This window comes from Tachyglossus aculeatus, chromosome 5 (assembly GCF_015852505.1).
Source record: "Tachyglossus aculeatus isolate mTacAcu1 chromosome 5, mTacAcu1.pri, whole genome shotgun sequence".
NCBI classification, from domain to species: Eukaryota; Metazoa; Chordata; class Mammalia; order Monotremata; family Tachyglossidae; genus Tachyglossus; species Tachyglossus aculeatus.
In genome coordinates this window covers 97,908,131-97,928,739 of record NC_052070.1, presented here as the reverse complement: position 1 = coordinate 97,928,739, position 20,609 = coordinate 97,908,131, and the positions used below count along the sequence as shown (strand labels likewise).

Sequence of the window (20,609 nt, the reverse complement as noted above, 5' to 3'; positions counted from 1 at the left end):
TCCAGCAAAGAAAATTTGCGAGTGAAATCAAGCAGCAATGCTTTATAAAAGGCCTGCTTACCAGAGTTGGCATCCACGTTGGACGCTGTCATTTCTCCAATTTAATTCGGCTCGTTATTCTCCATTTTATTTCTGTGGCATCTTATTTTCATGGGAGGCCTGCCCTCTGAGAATTTTCATGAAAAATGAATGTTCACTTCACCTCACCCCCCTACCAAACCCCCACAGGCTCCATTTTTCATTCTCAGCAGATCTCGCCCCAATTTCCTTTCCCCACATAGTTTGGAGGCAGCTTGAAACAACTAGGGTCATTGGTCTAAAGGCTGGGGATTGGGCTTGGAAGCCTTGGAGTTCCTCTTCCTTCTTCTTCTCTTTGTCCTTCTCCTCCTCCTCCACCACCTCCTAATCTCTCTTCCTTGTGGGTTTGTAGGTCTGGGACAATGCCTTGTATTGTGTGATGGGTCCCTACAGGATGAATACACTGATCCTGGCTGTAGTTTGGTTTACAATAGCTTTAAGGTAAGTTAAATTGCCTCTTCTCTCCCAAGTAGGCCAGCAGCTCACTGGAAAGAGCATGGGCTTTGGAGTTAGAGGTCATGGGTTCAAATCCTGGCTCCGCCACTTGTCAGCTGTGTGACTTTGGGCAAGTCACTTAATCAATCAATCGTATTTATTGAGCACTTACTGTGTGCAGAGCACTGTACTAAGCACTTGGGAAGTACAAGTTGGCAACATATAGAGACAGTCCCTACCCAACAGTGGGCTCACAGTTTAAAAGTTTGTCCCACGTGGGGCTCACATAACTTCTCTGGGCCTCAGTCCCTCATCTGTAAAATGGGGATTAAGACTGTGAGCTCCCTGTGGGACAACCTGATCACCTTGTATCCTCCCCAGCGCTTAGAACAGTGCTTTGCACATAGTAAGCACTTAATAAATGCCATCATTATTAAGTAGGCTGTGTTCTCTCTCTGTTGTTACTCTCCAAGTATTTTGGAAAATAATCCAAAGATGCTTTAGGTGGGGTGTTCCTCTGCACTGGTGTTAATAAGGCAGAACTCCCTGGAATTGAGGCCACAGATCATCAGAATGTAATGGGATTTAACAGGAAATGTCAAAGTGAGAAGCAGTGTGGCCTAGTGGAAAGAGCACCAGGCCTAGGAGTCAGAAGGACCGGGGTTCTAATCCCGGTTCTGCCACTTGTCTGCAGTGTGACCTGGGGCCATCACTTAACTTCTCTATGCCTCAAATACTTCATCTATAAAATGGGAATTAAGATTGGGATCCCTATGTGGGGCAGGGACTAAATCTATCCCAATTATCTTGTATCTACCCCAGTGCTTAGTGCAGTGCCTTGAGCATAATAGGAATTTAACAAATACCATAAAGACACACAAACAATAAACTGTGTACCTCAGGCATTGGTATAAGGATTCCTAGCCTTAGAATCAATCTATCCTCGCTGGGTAGAACACTGAACCAAGCACTTGCAAGAGTATAGTAATGCTAGTAGACATAATCCCTACCAGCAAAGAGCTGACAATGTAGTAAAAATAATAGCTCGAATTTGAATACCATTTTAATGTTTTCAAAGCCACTTTTACATTAATTATCCCCAGTCCTATTACAGTATTTGTTTTGTTAAGCAATTACTATGTTCCAAGGACTGTAGTAAGTGCTGAGGTAATAATAATATTAATACTAATGATGGTATTTGTTAAGGGTTTACTATGTGCCAAGCACTGTTCTAAGTGCTGGAATAGATACAAGGTAATCAGGTTGTCCCATGTGGGGCTCACAGTCTTAATTCCCATTTTACAGATAGGGAACTGAGGCACAGAGAAGTTAAGAGACTTGTCTAAAGCCACACAGCTGACAAGTGGCAGAGTAGGGATTGGAACCCACAACCTCTGACTCCCAAGCATGTGTTCTTTCCACTAAACCATGCTGCTTCTCAGGATAATCAGGTTGGACACACTCCCACTCCCGCTCCCAATCTAAGTAGGAGGATGAAAGGCACTGAACCCCCATTTTACAAAAGAGGAAACTTGAGTCCCAGAGCAGTGACTAGCTCAAGATCACCCAGTAGGAAAATGGTGGAGCTGGGTTTAGAACCCAGGTCCTTTGACTCCTTGGCTTATGTGCTTACCACTAGGCTACATTTAAGGTGCAAGAGGTAGGTATTATTACTCCTGTTTTACAGCTGGGAAAACTGAGGTAGAAAGAGGTCAAATAGTTTGCCCAGGTCACATAGCTGACTAGTGGCAGAGCTGGGACTAGAAGACGGGACATGTGCATTTTCCACTTGACCTCTTGGTCATTCACACTTGGATCAATTTCTCTAGTCTGGAAAAAGGGAGGGTGGTGGTGGTGAATGAGTTTTGTAACACTATTTATCAATCAGTTGTATTTATTGAGTGCTTACTGTGGGCAGATCACTGTACTAAGCACTATTACCATTTTTCCTTCTAAGGAGAAATACATATTTTTTATGGTATTTAAGTGCTTCTTATTTGCATTAATGTTTATCTCCTCCACTAGACTCAATGTGGGCAGGGAAGGTTCTGTTGTATTTTACTCTCCAAAGTGCTTAGTACAGTGATCTGCTCATAGTAAACACTCAAAAAAAAGATTGATTAATTAAAGGACTTTCTACACTGGTGCCATGACCCTTGTTCTTTCCCGGCACAGTTACTACGGTCTGATTGTGTGGTTCCCAGACATGATTCGGTACCTTCAGGATGAAGCCTACAAATCCCGAGCGAAAACCTTCTACCGAGAGCAGGTGGAGCATTTCACCTTCAACTTCACCCTGGAAAACCAGATCCACAGAAATGGGAGATACTTCAATGATAAGTAAGCAAACTCCCCCAGGTCTCGCTCAGGCTGGAGAGTGAGCAACTGACCCCTACCAAAAGGTCATATCGTGAGAGGGACCCCAGGGAAGGATGGTGTGTGTGGGGGGGGAATACTTGATTGTGATGTTCCGAGACCTTCCGGCTAGATCACCAGAGGGCAAATCGTTTGCATACATTACACCTCAACAGGTAGTCTTCTCAAGCATTAATTACACACAAGGGAAGTCCAGCTCATGAAAATAATGAGTCACAGGATTGAATTCCCTTTTCACTGGTGGAGAGAACTGTAGGAGCCAGCTAGCAAGCCCGTTCATGCCTGACACTGCACACATAAATCGTGCTCCTTGAGCTAGTGCACAGTTACCAGGGTCTGCAGGTGATATGGGGGCTGATTCCCTGAGTCACTGCTGTAGGCAGTTCTATGATAGGCAGGTACGGATCCAAACCTCCGTGCTGGTGGGTAAGAGAGGAAAAATTACTGGCACCTGCTCACTGGGTTGACTGGTTGATTTATTCTCATGGGCTTTTAAGGAAATGAACTTCACCAGGGCATTGGACCCTGGATCTTTTCTGGGCACTAAAGACCTGAGTTCTAGTCCTGGCTCCACCACTTGTCTGCTGTGTGACCTTGGGCAAGTCACTTAACTTCCTTGTGCCTTAATTACCTCATCTGTCAAATGGGGATTAAGACTCTGAGCCCCAAGTGGGACAGGGACTGTGTCCAACCTGATTAACTTGTGTTTCCCTCAGTGCTTAGTACGGTGCCTGGCACATAGTAAGCACTTAACAAATTCCATAAAAAAGTAAGCACCTCTAGATTTTAAGCTACCACTAGACTGTAAGCTCGTTATGGGCAAGGAACATGTCTGCTAATTCTGTTGTATTATACTCTCCCAAGCACTTTAGTACAGTGCTCTACAAACTGGTTGATTGATTGATGAACCCCACCAGGTGGCCTGCTGCCTGGAGTGTGCCTCCCAATTTGCTTCCGATTTAGGGTATCAGGGATTTAGACTCCCCATTGCCAGAAAATTCTGCAAAACGCTTGAAAGTAGTCTTGGAAGTAGCTGAACCCCTACAGAAAATGGGCCCGGTTAACTCTTCCAAAAATCTGTCAGCCATTCCCAATCTAGAGCTTTTGAAAAAACAATCTCCTTCCCTTAGTTCATATTGACTGTCAACCCGATTCTTTTCTTAGGCTACACTGACATCTACTGGTACTGGACAATGAAGTCTTGCTAGTTGATTTTGATTGTCCTCCAGAACAAACATTTCTCTGTTTCTCAGAGTGCTTCCTCTATCCAGTTTCAAGAACAAGGGTTTTGCAGAAAGCCATTTGAAACTCCAGTATTTCTCATCAACTATAATCTGGCTGGATTGCTTTGAATAGAAAATTACTTTTTATTTTTTGGTTTGTGCTCAGTTCAGAACAGAATAAACCTGGAAATCCTTTCTGGGCTACTACTTCTACTCCGACTACTGATATTTGTTAAGTGCTTACTATGTGTCTAGCACTGTTCAAAGCCCTGGGGTAGGTACAAGTTAATCAAGTCAGGCACAATCCCTGCCTCATGTGGGATTTTCAGACTGTGAGCCCGTTGTTGGATAGGGACCGTCTCTACACGTTGTAGATTTGTACTTCCCAAGTGCTTAGTACAGTGCTCTGCACACAGTAAACGCTCAGTAAATATGGTTAAATGAATGAATGTGGGGCTCAAAGACTAAGTACGAGGGAGACCAGGTGTTGAATCTCCATTTTCCAGTTAAGGAAACTGAGCTCCAGGGAAGTTAAATGACTTGTCCAAGGCCTCACACCTGGCAAGTGTCAGGACCTATGCTCTTTGCACGAGGCTATGCTGCTTTCCACACTGCTTTCAAACAAAATCGATCCCTAAAGCTACGGGAAAGAGTCCTCTGAAGGGGAAGGGTGAGGGTAGGCTGTTTTCAAACCAAAACCTTAGGCCAACAGGACCTTCCTAACCTCGAGGAGCAGTTTAGGAGATTACCAGCTCTCTGAATTTGACCAAGCCATTAAGAATTTAACCTAAAATTAGATACCAGTGAGAGATTCTAACTCTGACCAGCTTCTCCACAGCCACTGGATCAAAGCAGGTAGAGAATTTAATCACTGAACATGGAATCTGAGGCAGAAATACACTGAATCGTTCTCCTTCCTCCAAGTTCCCGTGACCACTGTGTTTTACTACCCTATGGCTTAACTGTGACCCATTCAGTGATTAGAATTTGCAATGGAGCAAACTCAGTGTTTTTTTCAAATCTCCTATTTCAAAACCATGGTTCCTAAATGGCACACTCTTTTCCAGGACTCTCCCTTTTCAGCAAACTTAATTTGACACATGTAAAAACCATTTTTGAAATATTGGTAGCAGCCCAGTGATTTCTGTGAGATGTTTGGATTCTTCTGCCTCCTAACTGGCTCAGAGTTCTCTCTGATTGACGTCTTCTGCCCTGGATGCCAGAGGTTGTTCTCCAGGCATTGTGGTCAGTTTTAAATAACTGGAACAGTCCTGAAGACCACAGGATTGCAGCAGGAAGTAGAACCTGGGCTGGAAATCAGAAAGCCCCCAAACCATTGGTCAGGCTGGCAGTCATGCTGATAGGGTAGCTATGGACTCTAGGTGAGAATAGAGGTACATGGCCCTAAAGCTGTTAACCCCTATCATCATGGTCCTTTCCCCTCAAAAGCACAGGCCTGGGAGTCAGAAGACCTGGGTTCCAATTCCTACTCAACCACTGTGTGAGCTTGGACAAGTCACTTAATTTTTCTGTGCTTCAGTTACCTCATGTGTAAAATGGGGATTCAATCCTACTCCCTCCTACTTAGACTGTGAGCCCCGTGGGAAACAGGGACTGTGTCCAACCTGATTAACTTGTATCTACCCCAGCACTTTGAACAGTGCTGGGCATATAGTAAGTGCTTAACGAATACCATTATTATCGTGTGTGAGTTAAGTGCTGAATGTAGGATTTATCCCCTGCAGGTTTAGCTCATGAAGGGAATTTTCCACAAAAAAAACTATCTCAAAAAGTATGTTTTCCTAGTCAGTGCCTGACCAGTATCTGACTCTGTATTACTGGGGTTTGAACTGTAAATACTCAGCCTTTTGTTCCCAGTTCTTGATATTTTAAGTGGATTGGAGTCTCCTCCACCATAGGAATAGGGTAGATCCCAAAGTTTCGGCATTCAGCTCACTCTCAGTCTCTTTTGTGGACTCCTCTTCTGCCTCCCACTCCCTAACTAAGGGTGTCCCTCAAACCTCAGTTCTGGGTCCCCTTCTTTTCTCCATCTACACCCATGTTTGGAGAACTCATTTGCTCCCATGGTTTCATCTCTATGCAGATAATTCCAAAATCTACATCTCCAGCCCTGATCTTTCACCTCTGCAGTCTCTATTTCCTTTGGCCTTCAGGGCATCTCAACATGGATGTCCTACTGACAACTGAAACAGAACTTCTTGTATTCCCACCCAAACCTTGTCCTCCTCCTGACTTTCTCATTACTCTAAACAGCACCACCATCCTCCCTGCCTCACAACCTTGTAACCTTGGCATTCTCCTTGACTCATCTCTCTCATTCAGCCCACATATTACATCAGTCATCAAATTCTGTTGTTTCAACCTTCACAACACTGCTAAATTCCTCCCTTTCCTCTCCACCCAAACTGTTACCATGTTAATCCAAGCATTCTCCTGCCTTGATTACTGCATCGGCCTCCTTGCTGACCTCTCTGCCTCCTGTCTCTTCCCACTCTAGTCCATACTCCACTCTGCTGCCAGATAATTTTTCTACAAAACCATTCAGTCCATTTTCCCCCACTCTTCAAGAATCTCCAGTGGTTGCCCATCCACTTCCACATCAAACTGAAACTCCTTACCACTGTCTTTAAGGCACTCAATCACCTCTCCTCCTACCTTACCTCCCTCATGTCCCACTATAACCCAGCCTGCACATTTTACTCCTCTATTGCCAACCTACTCCCTCTACCTCGAACTTGTCTACCTCACCACCGACATCTCACCCACGTTCTGCCCCTTTCCTGGAATGCCATCCCTCTTCAACCCCTACAGATATCACTCTCCCCACCTTCAAAGCCTTATTAAAAGCACATCTCCTCCAGGCGGCCTTCTCCAACTAAGCCCTAATTCCCTCTTCTCGCACTCCCTTCTGCATCACCCTTGCACTTAGATTTGCAACCTTTCTTCACCCCACCCTCAACTCCATGGCACTTATGTATGTATCCATAATTATATTAATATCTGTCTCCCCATCTAGACTAATTAATTAATGAGCTACCAAGTTGAACAGGACTGAGTCAACCACATATCCCTGCATTACTCTGTTGCCTTGGGGAATGCAGAGAACTGGGCAACCTAGGCTTTAAACTCACTCTTGTTTGACTTCTCAGGGCCATAAAATGCTGACACCTAACTCAACAACTCGGGCTGATACCCTGAAAGCTATCATTTCCTTTTATCACAATTATAACTGCTTTCATTTGCAATGTTTAGTGCTGAGTTGTTCTTCCCAAAGGCACTTGGCCTAGTGGGTAGAGCACATGCCTGGGAGTCAGAAGATCATGGGTTCTAATCCCGGCTCTGCCTCTTGACTGCCATGTGACCTTGGCCAAGTCACTTTACTTCTTTGTACTTCAGTAACCTCATCTGTAAAGTGGGGATTTGGACTGTGAGCCCTACGTGGGACAGGGACTGAGTCCAACCCAATTTGCTTGTAGCCATCCCAGCCCACTGTTGGGTAGGGACCGTCTCTATGTGTTGCCGACTTGTACTTCCTGAGCGCTTAGTACAGTGCTCTGCACACAGTAAGCGTTCAGTAAATATGATTGAATGAATGAATGGAACATAAGCGCTTAACAAATACCACTATAATTATTATTATTATTCTGAGACAGACTAGGGTCCTCCTCTTCTATCAATGTTGAGGAAATGGAGGTCCAGGGAGAGGTCCAAGGTGGCTCAGTCCAGCAGTATGGGAGCCTAAGGACTTCCTAAGTCCTTGGGCCTTACCCACTTCTGAAATGGAAAACAACTGAAGTGCAGGTCTCTAGTGACTTTCATATGGTCCTAGGAAACCATTTTCATTAAGGAATCCTCCTGACACCTTGGTGAGACCCCTCACTCTCTATAGTTATAACAGAAAGAGCTCTAGACACTGAGCTCATTGTGGGCAGGGAACATGTCTAGTAACTCTGTTATATTGTGCTCTTCCAAGTTTTTAGTTCTATGCTCTGCATAAGTTTATTGATATTGATTGCTTGATTGATTGATTCCCAAGCAGCAGAAATCAAAAAGTCAGATGTCCAATCTTTTACCAAAGATCTCCATTTGACAACACTGTCCACTGACTCCCTAAGCAGGATCCCACAGTAGTTTCCATCAGCCAGATGGTAGAGTTGAATAGCACACCCAGCCAACTTCATTAATTGAACATTTTATTTAATTGTTGCTCTTGGAGCCTGCAGTGAAACCAAAGGTTCATTCAGACAGGATTTCACAGGATTGCAGATGGGTTTTTCAGATTGTGAGATCACACGCATCTGGGAAAATGGGGGCGAAGAGTGAAAATGAATCCTCAGGCTGGATCTCCAAATGCGAAGTAAAATGGGGAAGGTCAAGTCTATGTGTGTCTGTGTGTGGGTATGTGGGGAAAAGGGGTTGCGTGTGTGTTTGTATGTAGCAAGGAGGTAGGAGTCGCATGTGTGTTTGTATGTAGTAAGGAGGTTGAGAACATGATTATCCAGGCAGAGCTTCCTCTGTTTTCTCAATTACTTGAGTAATTGATTCCAAAGCTGATGATTTTGATCAGAACAAACTGGATAATTATATTCTTTCTTTCAATAGTATTTGTTAAGTACTTACTATGGGCTAAGCCTGTACTAAGCGCTGGGGTAGATAGAGGATAATTGTGTTGGACACAGCCTCTGTCTCACATGGGGCTCACAATCTCAAGTGGAAAGAGCATGGAACTGGGAGTCAGAAGATCATGGGTTCTAATCCCAGCTTTGCTAATATGTGACCTTGGGCAAGTCACTTCACTTCTCTTTGCCTCAGTTACCTCATCTGCCAAAACGACATTAAGACTGTGAACCCCATGTGGGACACGGACTGTGTATAACCCGATTTGATTGTATCCACCCCAGTGCTTAGTACAGTGCCTGGCACATAGTAAGCACTTAACAAATACCACAATTATTATTATTATTATTAATTCCCATTTAACAGATGAGGTAATTGAGGCACAGAGAAGTGAAATGACTTGCCCAAGGTCACACAGCAAGCAAGTGGCAGAGCAAAGTTTATAACCCAGGTCCTCTGACTCTCAGGCCCGTGCTCTTTCCATTTACCCCACGCAGCTTCAGTTTCGGTTGGCAATTTGGTGAGGGAGACCAAATTGATTCGTGATGAATCACGGCACCTTCTATTAGAACCCTGAAAGCACTAGTTGTAGATTTTCCCAAGAGCCTCAGTGCCCTGTGAGATGATTCTTGGATAGGCACAATGTACAAATGAGGTGTGGGAGATGAATTCCTTTGCCAAATGCCTGGAGGCTCAAAAATGCACACTGTACCCTATCATCTTCTTCACTCTAGTTCCATCACCTCTCCAAATCGTGAGATTTTAAAAATGATCTCTGTGGAATTGTGTCTGAGCTGTGAACATTTCTTCCTCCTATGATTTATGGTGTCATTTCTCTGCAGCCCTGCATGAAAATGGCTCCAAATGCCTGAAGACTGCTCTAGTCTTATGTTAAAGAAGGACTTTTAGAAAGCAAATTGTAGGGAAAGGACTCTGGGTGTGACCTTCAGCCTAATTCACTTGGCTATGACTGGGACCCAGGCAATATAAGTCTAAGGGGCTGAAAACTGAGAAATCACTTCTGGCCAATAGTGTGGCTAATTTTTCTTGGTGGAATATTTATAAGACTTATGGTATCTGAAACACACTTTAAATCAAAGCTCGGAGACTCTGGACAGACCCTTTAATAATAATAATAGTTGTGGTAGTTGTTAAGTGCTTACTAAGTGTCAAGCACTGTTCTCAGCCCTGGGGAAGATACAAAATAATCAGGTCAGATACAGCCCCTTTTCCACATAGGGTTCACTGTCTAAGTAGGAGGGAGAACAGGACTTGGATTCCATTACAGATGACGTAGCTGAGGGACAGGGAAGTTAAGTGACTTCCAAGGTCACACAGCAGGCATGTGGCAGAGTCAGGATTAGAACCCAGATCCTCTGACTCCCAGGCCTATGCTCTTTCCACTAGGTGATGTGGCTCCTCATCTGCTATTTTGGCTGTATGGTACATGAAGGATCATAATGGGTAGGTTGGGGCTTGAAAGACAATGTGTCATTGAGCATGGAAATATCACAGGATTGGGAGTTAGGAGAACAGGATTCTCATTCCAGCTACACCACTTTCCTGCTGTGTGACCTTGGTCAAGTCACTTAACGTCTCTCTGCCACAGTTTCTTCATCTAAAATGGGGATGAAATTCTTGTTCTCCCTCCTGCTTAGAGTGTGATACACAGGTCAGCCAGAGACTCTGTCTGATCTGATTGTGTTTACCCCAGGGCCTAGCACACTGGCACATAGTAAATAGTCGTAGTGATACAGTTAGGTTGAGAAATAACTGGTATGGTATGGAGGGACATGAACCTGAGCTTGGTGGAGTCCTCCTTAAATGTACCAGCTGACCTAAAAATGTGACCATCCAGGGAAATACTCCAGTATCAGATCGGGAAGTAACATGGTCTAGTAGAAAGAGCACAGGCCTGGGAGTCAGATGACCTGTGTCCTAATCCTAGCTCTTTCACTTGTGTGCTGCGTGACCTTGGGCAAGTCACCTAACTTCTCTATACCTCAATTTCCCCACTGTTGGGTAGGGACTGTCTCTATATGTTGCCAACTTGTACTTCCCAAGCGCTTAGTACAGTACTCGGCACACAGTAAGTGCTCAATAAATACGATTGATTGATTGATTGATTGTAAAACGGGGATTAAATCCTTTTCCTTCCAATTTAGGCTGCAAGACCCATGTGTGACAGGGAATATGTCCAACCTGACTATCTTGTATCTACCCCCAGTACTTCGTACAGTGCTTGGCACATAGTAAGTGCTTATCAAATAATAATAATAATAAATAATAGTATGATTTCATTTTGATCCACTTTTATATGGTTCCCAGATTTGCTGAATACAGCATTCTCAGCTGCTTATCTTTCCAGAAAAGAGTATGTTTAGTCCCAATTTTCACCACAAAGTGCAGAACCCAGGCTGCAGAGCGAGGTCCCGAAAACTTAAGAGTTCCCTGCGCCTCAAACTGACTGGTGATACTTTTGTCAGGATAGCAGATTTTAAATTATTTGCAAGGATAGGTAACAGAAACTTCTGGGAAAAGGGTAAATTAAGAATAATGAGGAAGAAAGTATTCAGCTATCATTTATTAACCAGGACTTCTATCTATCTATCTGTATTTTCTCTCTGGTCAGTAATCAAACCTCTATTTCCCCTGCAAGACTCACTATAACTGAGTGCCACTCTGGGATAATGCCTTTTCAACAGGTTCTCTAAGATGAAATTCAAAGATGTGATCTTTGAGGACTCTGTCTTTGAGGAATGCTATTTTGAAGATGTGACATCCAGTGAGACTTTCTTCAAAAACTGCACCATTGAATCGACTCTCTTCTATAACACAGGTAAGAGGAGTGTCAGATTTGAAAACACTGAATATTAATAATAATTGAGGTATTTGTTACGCACTTACTATGTGCCAGGCACTGTACTGAGCACTGGGGTGGATACGGACAAATCGCGTTGGATACAGTCTCTGTCCTAAATGGGGCTCAGGGTCTCAATCCCCATTTTATGGATGAGGTAACTGAGAAGTGAAATGACTTGCCCAAGGTCACACAGCGGACACGTGGCAGAGCCAGGATTGGCACTCATGTCCTTATGACTCCCAGTCCCATGCTCTCTCCACTATGCCATGCTGCTTCTCAAGTCTGATGAAGACTATGAGCCTCGTGGGATATGAACTATGTCTTCTAGACTGTGAGCCCGTTGTTGGGTAGGGGCCATCTCTATATGCTGCTGACTTGTACTTCCCAAGTGCTTAGTACAGTGCTCTGCACACAGTAAGCGCTCAATAAATACGATTGAATGAATGAATGAATGAACAGGACAAAAAAGAGCCACAACGGATATGTGCAGGTATGAGGAGGTATCTATCTGAGAACGGAAACTTGAATAAGTGTAGCACCACAGCACGTAATAATAATAGTTATAATAATAATGATGGTATTTATTAAGCACTTACTTGCGCCAAGCACTGGAGTAGATACAAGGTAATCAGGTTGTCCCACCAGTGGCTCACAGTCTTAATCCCCATTTTACAGATGAGGGAACTGAAGTGCAGAGAAGTGGCTTGCCTAAGGTCACACAGCAGACAAGTGGCAGGGTCGGGATTAGAACCCATGTCCTCTGATTCCCAAGCCTGTGCTCTTGCCACTAAGTCATACTGCCTCCCTAGTAGCATAGTGGTACATATTACCACCATGGTATTGGTGAGGGCTGGGGATGTCAGATGACCATTATCATCCAGTCTGGGAGTCAGAAGATCGGGATTTTAATCTTGGCTCTGCCACTGGTCTTCTGTGTACCTGGGGCAAGTCACTTAACTTCTCTGTGCCTCAGTTTCCTCATCTGTAAAATGGGGATTAAATCTTACTCCTTCTTATGTAGGCTGTGAGCCCCATGAGGGACAGTGACTGTGTCCAACCTGATTATCTTGTATCTACCCCAGTGCTTAGAACAGTGCTAGTCGCATTATAAGTGCTTAACAAGTATTATTAGTATTGTTACTGTTGTTAGTACCATCATCACCTGGCTATGCCACTTACCTGCTGTGTAAACCTGGGCTAATCACTTAACTTCTCTGTGCCTCAGATAACTCTTCTATAAAATAATAATAATAATGGCATTTGTTAAGCGCTTATTATGTGCAAAGCACTGTTCTAAGTGCTGGGGATTAACACTGTGCACCCCATGCAGGACATGGAATCTTCCCAACTCAATTAGCTTGTATCTCCCCCAGTGCTTAGTACAGTACCTGTAACATAATAAGTGCTTAACAAATACCATAAAAATTAATATTCTAAGTACTAACATGAGAGTAAAAAAGTTATGTTCCCATCCTTCCTGCAGCTTGCATTCTCTTGTGGATGAACAAAGAACCCATTTGGAGGGGATTTTTTTCATCTTTATTTTTGTTTTCTTTATTCCTGGAGGTAGGGGTGGGTGGAAGATGAGTGAGATCAGATGCCCTCTCTGTATGGAAAATATTAAAGAAACTCTGCTCACCTCCATTTAGCTAGGGAAGGTGATCAAGGTATTGGGTGAAACTATCTGTTCTATGGTTTGTTCAACCACACATTTTGGGAAGTTGAAGCTGTACAATGCGGAATGTAGGAGAGGCTTATAACTCTGATACCTTTCAATTGATCAATCAATCAATCAATCATGTTTATGGAGCACTTACTGTGTGCAGAACACTGTATTAAGCACTATATATATATATATATATATATATATATATATACATATATACCATATATACATATATATACCAATATAAAAGTTGGTAGACATGTTCCCTGCCCACATTTCTGATGAGGAATTCAAAGATACAGATTCCCTAAGTTGGTAATGAAGCCTGTTTGGATTTCCTGATGTAGGATCAGGAATACATTTTGCATATTTTTATTATTATTTTTAATGGTATTCTTTAAGTGCTTACTATGTGCCAGGCACTGTCCTAAGTGCTGGGATAGATACAAGGATGGACACAGTCCATGTCCCAAAAGAGGCTCATAGTCTAAACCTTTATTTTACAGATAAGGTTAACTGAGACCCATGAAAGTTAAGTGTCTTGCCCAAGGTCACACAAGTGGTGGAACTGCCCCCGTTTCCTCAACTGTAAAATGGCAGGGGTAAGGCTGTGAGCATTCTGTGGGACAGGGATTGGGTTGACCTGATAATCTTGTCCTCTGCCTCAGTGCTTAGAACAGTCTTCTGATTCCCAGGCCTGTACCTTTTCCACCAAGGCACACTGCTTCTCAACTCAGTTCCTCTTGAGCTGATCAAACAACCACTGGGGAACTATGAATTTGAGAAGACACCATTTCCAAAGGCAGGCACATCTCTCACAGCAGACGGAGGCATCATGTGTTTCGACCTCATCTCTCCCTGTTCTGACTCTTCCCTCTTCAGCCTGTGTGTCTTTCCTTTCCAGATCTCTACAAACATAAATTCATTGACTGCAGGTTCATCAACAGCACCTTTTTGGAGCAGAAGGAAGGTTGTCACCTGGACTTTGAGGAAGACAATGATTTTCTGATCTACCTGGTCAGTTTTTTGGGCAGTCTGTCTGTCTTGCCGGGCAATATCATTTCAGCTCTGCTCATGGACAAAATCGGAAGGATAAAGATGATTGGTGAGTTGGAACGGCTCTAGGTCCACGAGATACATATAAGGGGTAGTAGTTCAACTCCCTGGAAGTGCCAGATGTCTTTAAAACCTGCGGTACTTCAGGTTGAGTTTGGAGAAGGCATCTAACCTATCTTGTATCTACCCCAACACTTAGAACAGAGCCTGGAACATTGTAAGCACTTAACAAATACTGTAATTATTAACAAATACTGCGATGATGATGATTATTATTACTTTACCGAATTAGGCCGACAACCCTTTAGAGTCTCAACATTTGGGGAGAGGAGAGGGCTCTTCCTCATAATATTGAGGCTCCACTACCCTAGTGGATAGAGAACAGGCCTGGGAGTCAGAAGGACCTGGGTTCTAATCCCAGCTCTGCCACCTGTCTGCTGTGTGACCCTAGTGCAAGTGCAAGTCCCTAGTCACTTCACTTCTCTGTGCCTCAGTTACCCCATCTGTAAAATGGGGATTAAGACTGTGAGCCTCACATGGGACAGGGACTGTGTCCAACCTGATTATCTTGTATCTACCCCAGCACTTTGAACAGTGCTTGACACACAGGTAAGTACTTAACAAATACTATTATTGTTATTATTATTACTGAGAATCTGCCTTGCTTCGGTTCAGGATGCTGACTCTTGCTGTGGTTTCCCTCTGTCTCCTCTTGCAGGCGGCTCAATGCTGATATCTGCCGTGTGCTGTTTCTTCCTGTTCTTCGGAAATAGTGAGTCAGCGATGATTGGCTGGCAGTGTCTCTTCTGTGGGACCAGCATCGCGGCCTGGAATGCTCTGGACGTGATCACCGTGGAGCTGTATCCAACCAACAAAAGGTGACCATTTCCCCGGGCATTACGGCTTTAGCACTAGTTGATTTTCCCAGCCCTTTTGTTGCTTGAGTAGTGGAAGGGATAATATTAATAATGATGGTATTTGTTAAGCACTTCCTATGTGTATCAAGCACTGTTATAAACACTGGAGTAAATATGAGTTAATTAGTTTGAACACAATCTCTGTCCCATAGGGGGTTCACAGTTTTAATCCCCATTTTACAGATGAGGTAACTGAGGCACAGTGAAGTGAAGTGACTTGCCCAAAGTCACACAGCAGACAAATGACAGAGCCAGGATTAGAACCCAGGTCCTTCTGACCCCCAGACCTGTGCTCTAGCCACTAGGCCATGCTGCTTCTCTCCTGTAAGTCCCCATTTCACCAACCTTGATGTGATGATTATAATATTTGTTAAGCACTTACTGTGTGATTGAGCATTATTCTAAGTGCTGGGGTAAGAACAAAATCATCAGGTCGATCCAGTCTCTTTCGCACAGGCTACTCGCAGCCTTAATCCTGATTTTACGTTTGAGGAATCTGAAGCACAGAGCAGTTAAGTGACTTGACCAAGGTCACAGAGCAGGGAAGTGGTGGAGCCAGGATTAGACTCCCAGGCCCGAGCTCTTTCAACTAGGCCATGCCCCTGACCCGATATGTCCCTACTTTATCTCATGGGCTTCCTCTGACAACCTCTGGGCTGCTCCTCTCCATAACCACCCTTTCTCCTCCTCTTTCCCTACAGGGCAACGGCCTTTGGTATTCTCAATGGCCTCTGCAAGTTTGGCGCCATCTTGGGGAACTCCATCTTTGCCTCTTTTGTCGGGATAACCAAAGTGGTTCCCATCCTCCTGGCCTCTTCCGCTTTGGTTGGAGGAGGCTTGATTGCCTTGCGGCTGCCGGAGACTCGGGAGCAGGTCCTGATGTGAGATCCCGAGGGAAAGACGTGAACCACTCACGAGCCATGCTTCGGACAGTTGTACCCTTCCTTCCCCACAGTGGTTACAGATCACTCCCCAGCAGAGGCCTCGATAATGGTGGGGGGTGAGGGGGAGATGGAATGATAAATTGATGCCCCTAATTTAGATTCAGCTTTCACGGTTAAAACTTTCAGATCTGGTGGGATGATCAATTCTGTAAGCGAATGACCACCCAGAGGAGCCACAAGCCTGGCTCCCTGCTTTCATTGTCCATTTCTTTGGAGGAGGAGTAAGGGCCTACTCGTCCCTCCTGTATCCACATAGCATTGGCAGTAACCTGACCAAAATATGCTGGCTGCTGAATGAGGGATCTTCTCCCTCCGGAAGAGATGCAACCTTATCATTTTATTCCCAAGCAACTTCACCACAAGTCTTGCTCCTTTGCTGACTGTCAGGACAAGAAGGCTCCATAAATTGACTTGGTTGAGGGTTACTGCTGCCATTTGAATTTCAATGGGTGGCTCTCTTCAAAAAGTTAACATAGTTGCTCCATTTAAAAACCAGAGTAGTAGCTGGCAAAATGCCTCAAAGTAATCCCCAGGGTCTGGAGCAAGCCCTTTGATAGCTATTATTCTTGCACTCAAATTAAGAGACTTACCATTTGCATGGAGTTTAGAAAATCCCTCCCAAGTGTTCTACCTAGCTAAAAAGATATCAAAGCAATGGGCATTCTGCAATCCAGATTTGTATATATGAATCAGTGTTAACAGGGGTTTTGGGGGGTTTACTATTTAGGATATGGTATCTGAATATAATTACCAGCGTTTTAGCCATATGACAGAGGGAATCTGTGTTTGGGGTCCAAGTAGATTTGGGTCAGAAAGAAGAAATGTAAACACAGTTTCTTATAGCCATTTAACTTGTTACCCAGAGGACATGCTCAGAAAATTCCCTCGGCCTGGCCCATCTAATCCAGGCCCTCTTCTCTGGGCAGGTGGTGTAGTTAAGTTTATATCCTCTAAGGATCAACTTGGAAATCCAAACTCAATGTCCTCAGGATGGGATGCCGGTTTCATCGTTCATCTGGATACAAAGTGATGTAGGCTCCTTGGCACCTGGCTGTCTCTCAAGGGATAGGGACAGAGCATGGAGGTCTTTTGTAACATTGCCTCTGTTCTGTGTGCTGAGAAAGCTGTATCCTGAGCATCAGAGGAAGTTAAAATGTGGCTACCTGTACTGAATTGGCATTGGAAGGGGTAGCTGTGAATGAATGGCTGTATTGATATTGCTCCATCCAGAATCATGGCCAAACATTTCTGCCCTTGAGTCACAGTGTGGCCACCGACTACTAAAGAACTTCTGCTCACCAATAGGATCATACTTAAATGGAAAGACCTACTTATGTCCAATTTGACATTCAGAAAGCTTTAATGGAGAGACTTTAGCTTCTGAAATTACTGCTGGACTTCTCTCCTGATTTACCTCCTCCCTGCTTCTCCATGCTTTCAAACAGCTGTCTCGATTTTCCTGACTCTGACTCCATCAGTGGGAACCCCTCCTCCCCATCGGCACCATGTTCTAGCTGGAGGAGAATGATGCCATATCACTGCTTTCTTAAGCATCTGGATTCTCATCTTCTCCCCGTGATATGTCTGCCTAGAAACTTCAAGGTTAAGGCACTGCCATTGCCAAAGGGTTAATGTGTGTGGCCAGGGATTGTAGGTCCCTCAAGTAGTACAGAGATTCCAGGGTTGGACATCAACAGAACCATTCCATTGCTTTTGGAGTATGATGTAATTGTTTAACTTTACAAGGGCACTACAGCTGGGCTATCCTGGGAGCTCAGGATTTCTTTGTTCTGCTCAACATTCGTAATGCAGATGAGGCTGCATCTGCTCACCACTAAGGAGAGGGACAGAAAGAGTCACTATGGGTTTCCACTTCTATTAAGATTGTGAGTTTTCTTGTGGGGAATAGAATTGATGGATTTGTGAATGCTGGTGACAATAATGACTCTGGGTGGGCCTTATAACCCATCTCCTTCACCTGAAAAATGGGGATTCAATACTTGTTCTCCCTCCTACTTAGACTGTGAGCCCCATGTGGGATCTGATGATCTCATCTCTACCCTAGCGCTTAATACGGTGCTTGGCATATAGGAAGCTCTTAACACATACCACAGTTATTTATAATTTCTAAGCTGCATTGTCTTAATTTATGGATATCACAGTCCCTTCTCTATTGCTCCTTAAACCACTCAACTAATCAAGCAAGGGTAGTCCCCATCATGGCCATCACTTATGCCGCTCTAAGATGGAGAGCTGGTCTTCCATGACCATCATCTTGAAAGCTGCCCTCGAGATGGAGAAATTCAGGGGTCTCTGCTCAGCAGTGATGGATACCCAATGGGACAGCTTCTGGGAGGCCTGACCAGCAGACATCCTGAGACAATCACCATCGATTTCACTTCTCTAAAGGAAAAGCTGCTGTATTCCCTGCTTTTTTAGCCATAAAGCAGCATGGTCTAGTGGAAAGAGCGTGGGCCTGGGAGTCAGAGGACCTGGGTCCTAATCCTGGCTCTGCCACATGTCTGCTGTGTGGCCTTGGGCAAGCCACTTAACTTCTCCGTGCCTCAGTTACCCCATCTGTTAAATGGGGATTAAATCCTACTCTCTTCTATTTATAAGACTGTGATCTCCATGTGGGACAGGGAGTGTATCCAACCTGATTAACTTGTATCTAACCCAGCGCTAAGAACAGTGCTTGGCACACAGTAAAGGCTTACCAAGTACCATCATTATTGTTATTATAAATGGGCTGAAAGCCACAGAACCAATTTTTGATGATCAAACTGATACACAGGATTTCCCATATGACAGATAATGAAATTCAGTTCAGGAGCAGGAAAGGACTTGAAAGGTGTTCTTAGTGAATGGATCCTGTCACCTTGTAATACCATTCATTTCCTGAAACCAGTTAGAGAAAGAAGCAGTGCAGAAAAAGACTGAGGCTTAAAGGACGGGGTTTTAGTTTCAGCTCTGCCTCTGACTTGCTGGATGACCTTGGGAAGGTTACTGAACCTCTCTGTGCCTCAGCGTCCTGTACTTTAAAATAAGGATAAAAATACCTGCCCCTCCCTACCTCTCAGAGTGAGATGAGGATAAAAGAAGACCGAGGAGATGGAAGGGCTTTAGAAAATAAAAGAGGTACCACTTCCCTGCCCTAGGCTTAGCAACTGGCCACAAGTACCATTCGTGGGAAACAATTCCTTCTTCTGTTCCCATTTTCCCTCCCTAATTCTTCATCTGAAGCAGACAAATGTCTGATACATGTGGGGGGTCCCTGTTTCTGCAGGGATTAAGTGCTCTTTAATAACATTCAAAATTTTGCAGTCATGGGCATGCTGACAGCAGAGTCTCCTGCTTCAGGGTGAGTGGGTGTGCATTTGTGAGTGTGTCTAAAGAACATGGATGTAATGGGTGTGTACCTATGTGTATCTGTCTGTGTGAACATGTGTATGAGAATGTTCACTGTGGACAGGGAACGTGTCTGTTGTTGTATTGTACTCTCCCAAGTGCTTAGTACGGCGCTTTGAACACAATATGCGCTCACTAAATTTGATCGAATGAAGGAATGAATAAGTGTTTGTATGTTAGCAAGTGTATGAATGAGTATGAGCATTGGTGTGTGTGATTTTTTACTCTTCTGTAACTTTAGTTCAATCTTCACTTTTTCAGGGGACAGAAGAAGGACTTAACATTAACAAAGAAGTCATTGGTTCTTAAAGACCAAAATCAGTGAATAGTTCCTCTGAGCCCTGTTCATCTGACTTTAAATCCATTACCCACTATTCCCTCACCCATGAGGGTTCATGCTCTGCAAGCTTAGAAACAGAGATTAGCTCTCCTCTGTTTCTCTGCTCGTCCCATCAGTCCCACAGACATAAGGATCTTGACAACAGGTCCGAAATACAAACCTTTCTTAGCTTTCATGGGGAGAAGGATCGAGGGGACAGTTAATCTAGTTTCAGACTAGTGAACGTTCATGTGGCTACATGAGAGTCCTTGAAAGACCAATCGAAGCTCTAAATTGTCCTCTATTTTTGCTTTTTTTCTAAGTAACTAGGGCTTCGATCCACATACTTTTCTTCACTGCCTTGTCGAGGGGTGGCAGCTGGGGCTCAGAATGATCCCATCCAAGTGGGAACAGAGAACGCAGCTCCAAAGCAGGCTGGAGAGAACCAAGAGTCAGAACAAGGAGTGTAGGAAAAGAACCTGTCTCTGAGGATTTTGGGCCAGGTTCCATTTTTCTCATCTCCGCATTGGCACCAGGACTATTTTGTTTCCTACTTGGTGCTTATTTGTCATTTTGAGATTCTCAGATGGAAGGTGGCAAAGGAAAGGCAAACCCAAAATTATTCCACCTCTCCCAGAAGTCATTCCTGTCCAGTATGCCAGATTTATTTCCAGCTGGGCCTGCAT

At 44.2% G+C, this 20,609-nt stretch overlaps 1 protein-coding gene across 3 annotated transcripts in view; it reads left to right on the top strand.

Annotated features, from left to right (window-relative positions):
* Positions 1–18,246, top strand: part of SV2B (synaptic vesicle glycoprotein 2B) — a 155,226-nt gene extending 136,980 nt beyond the window's left edge. For all 3 annotated transcript variants that reach the window (XM_038747123.1, XM_038747124.1, XM_038747125.1), the window contains 6 exons: positions 431–519; positions 2,689–2,853; positions 11,456–11,589; positions 14,184–14,384; positions 15,054–15,213; positions 15,954–18,246. In XM_038747123.1, coding sequence (XP_038603051.1) covers positions 431–519; positions 2,689–2,853; positions 11,456–11,589; positions 14,184–14,384; positions 15,054–15,213; positions 15,954–16,137 — 933 coding nt within the window. In that variant the 3' untranslated portion in view covers positions 16,138–18,246. The remainder of the gene's footprint in view (positions 1–430; positions 520–2,688; positions 2,854–11,455; positions 11,590–14,183; positions 14,385–15,053; positions 15,214–15,953) is intronic.
* Positions 18,247–20,609: the final 2,363 nt, after the last annotated feature.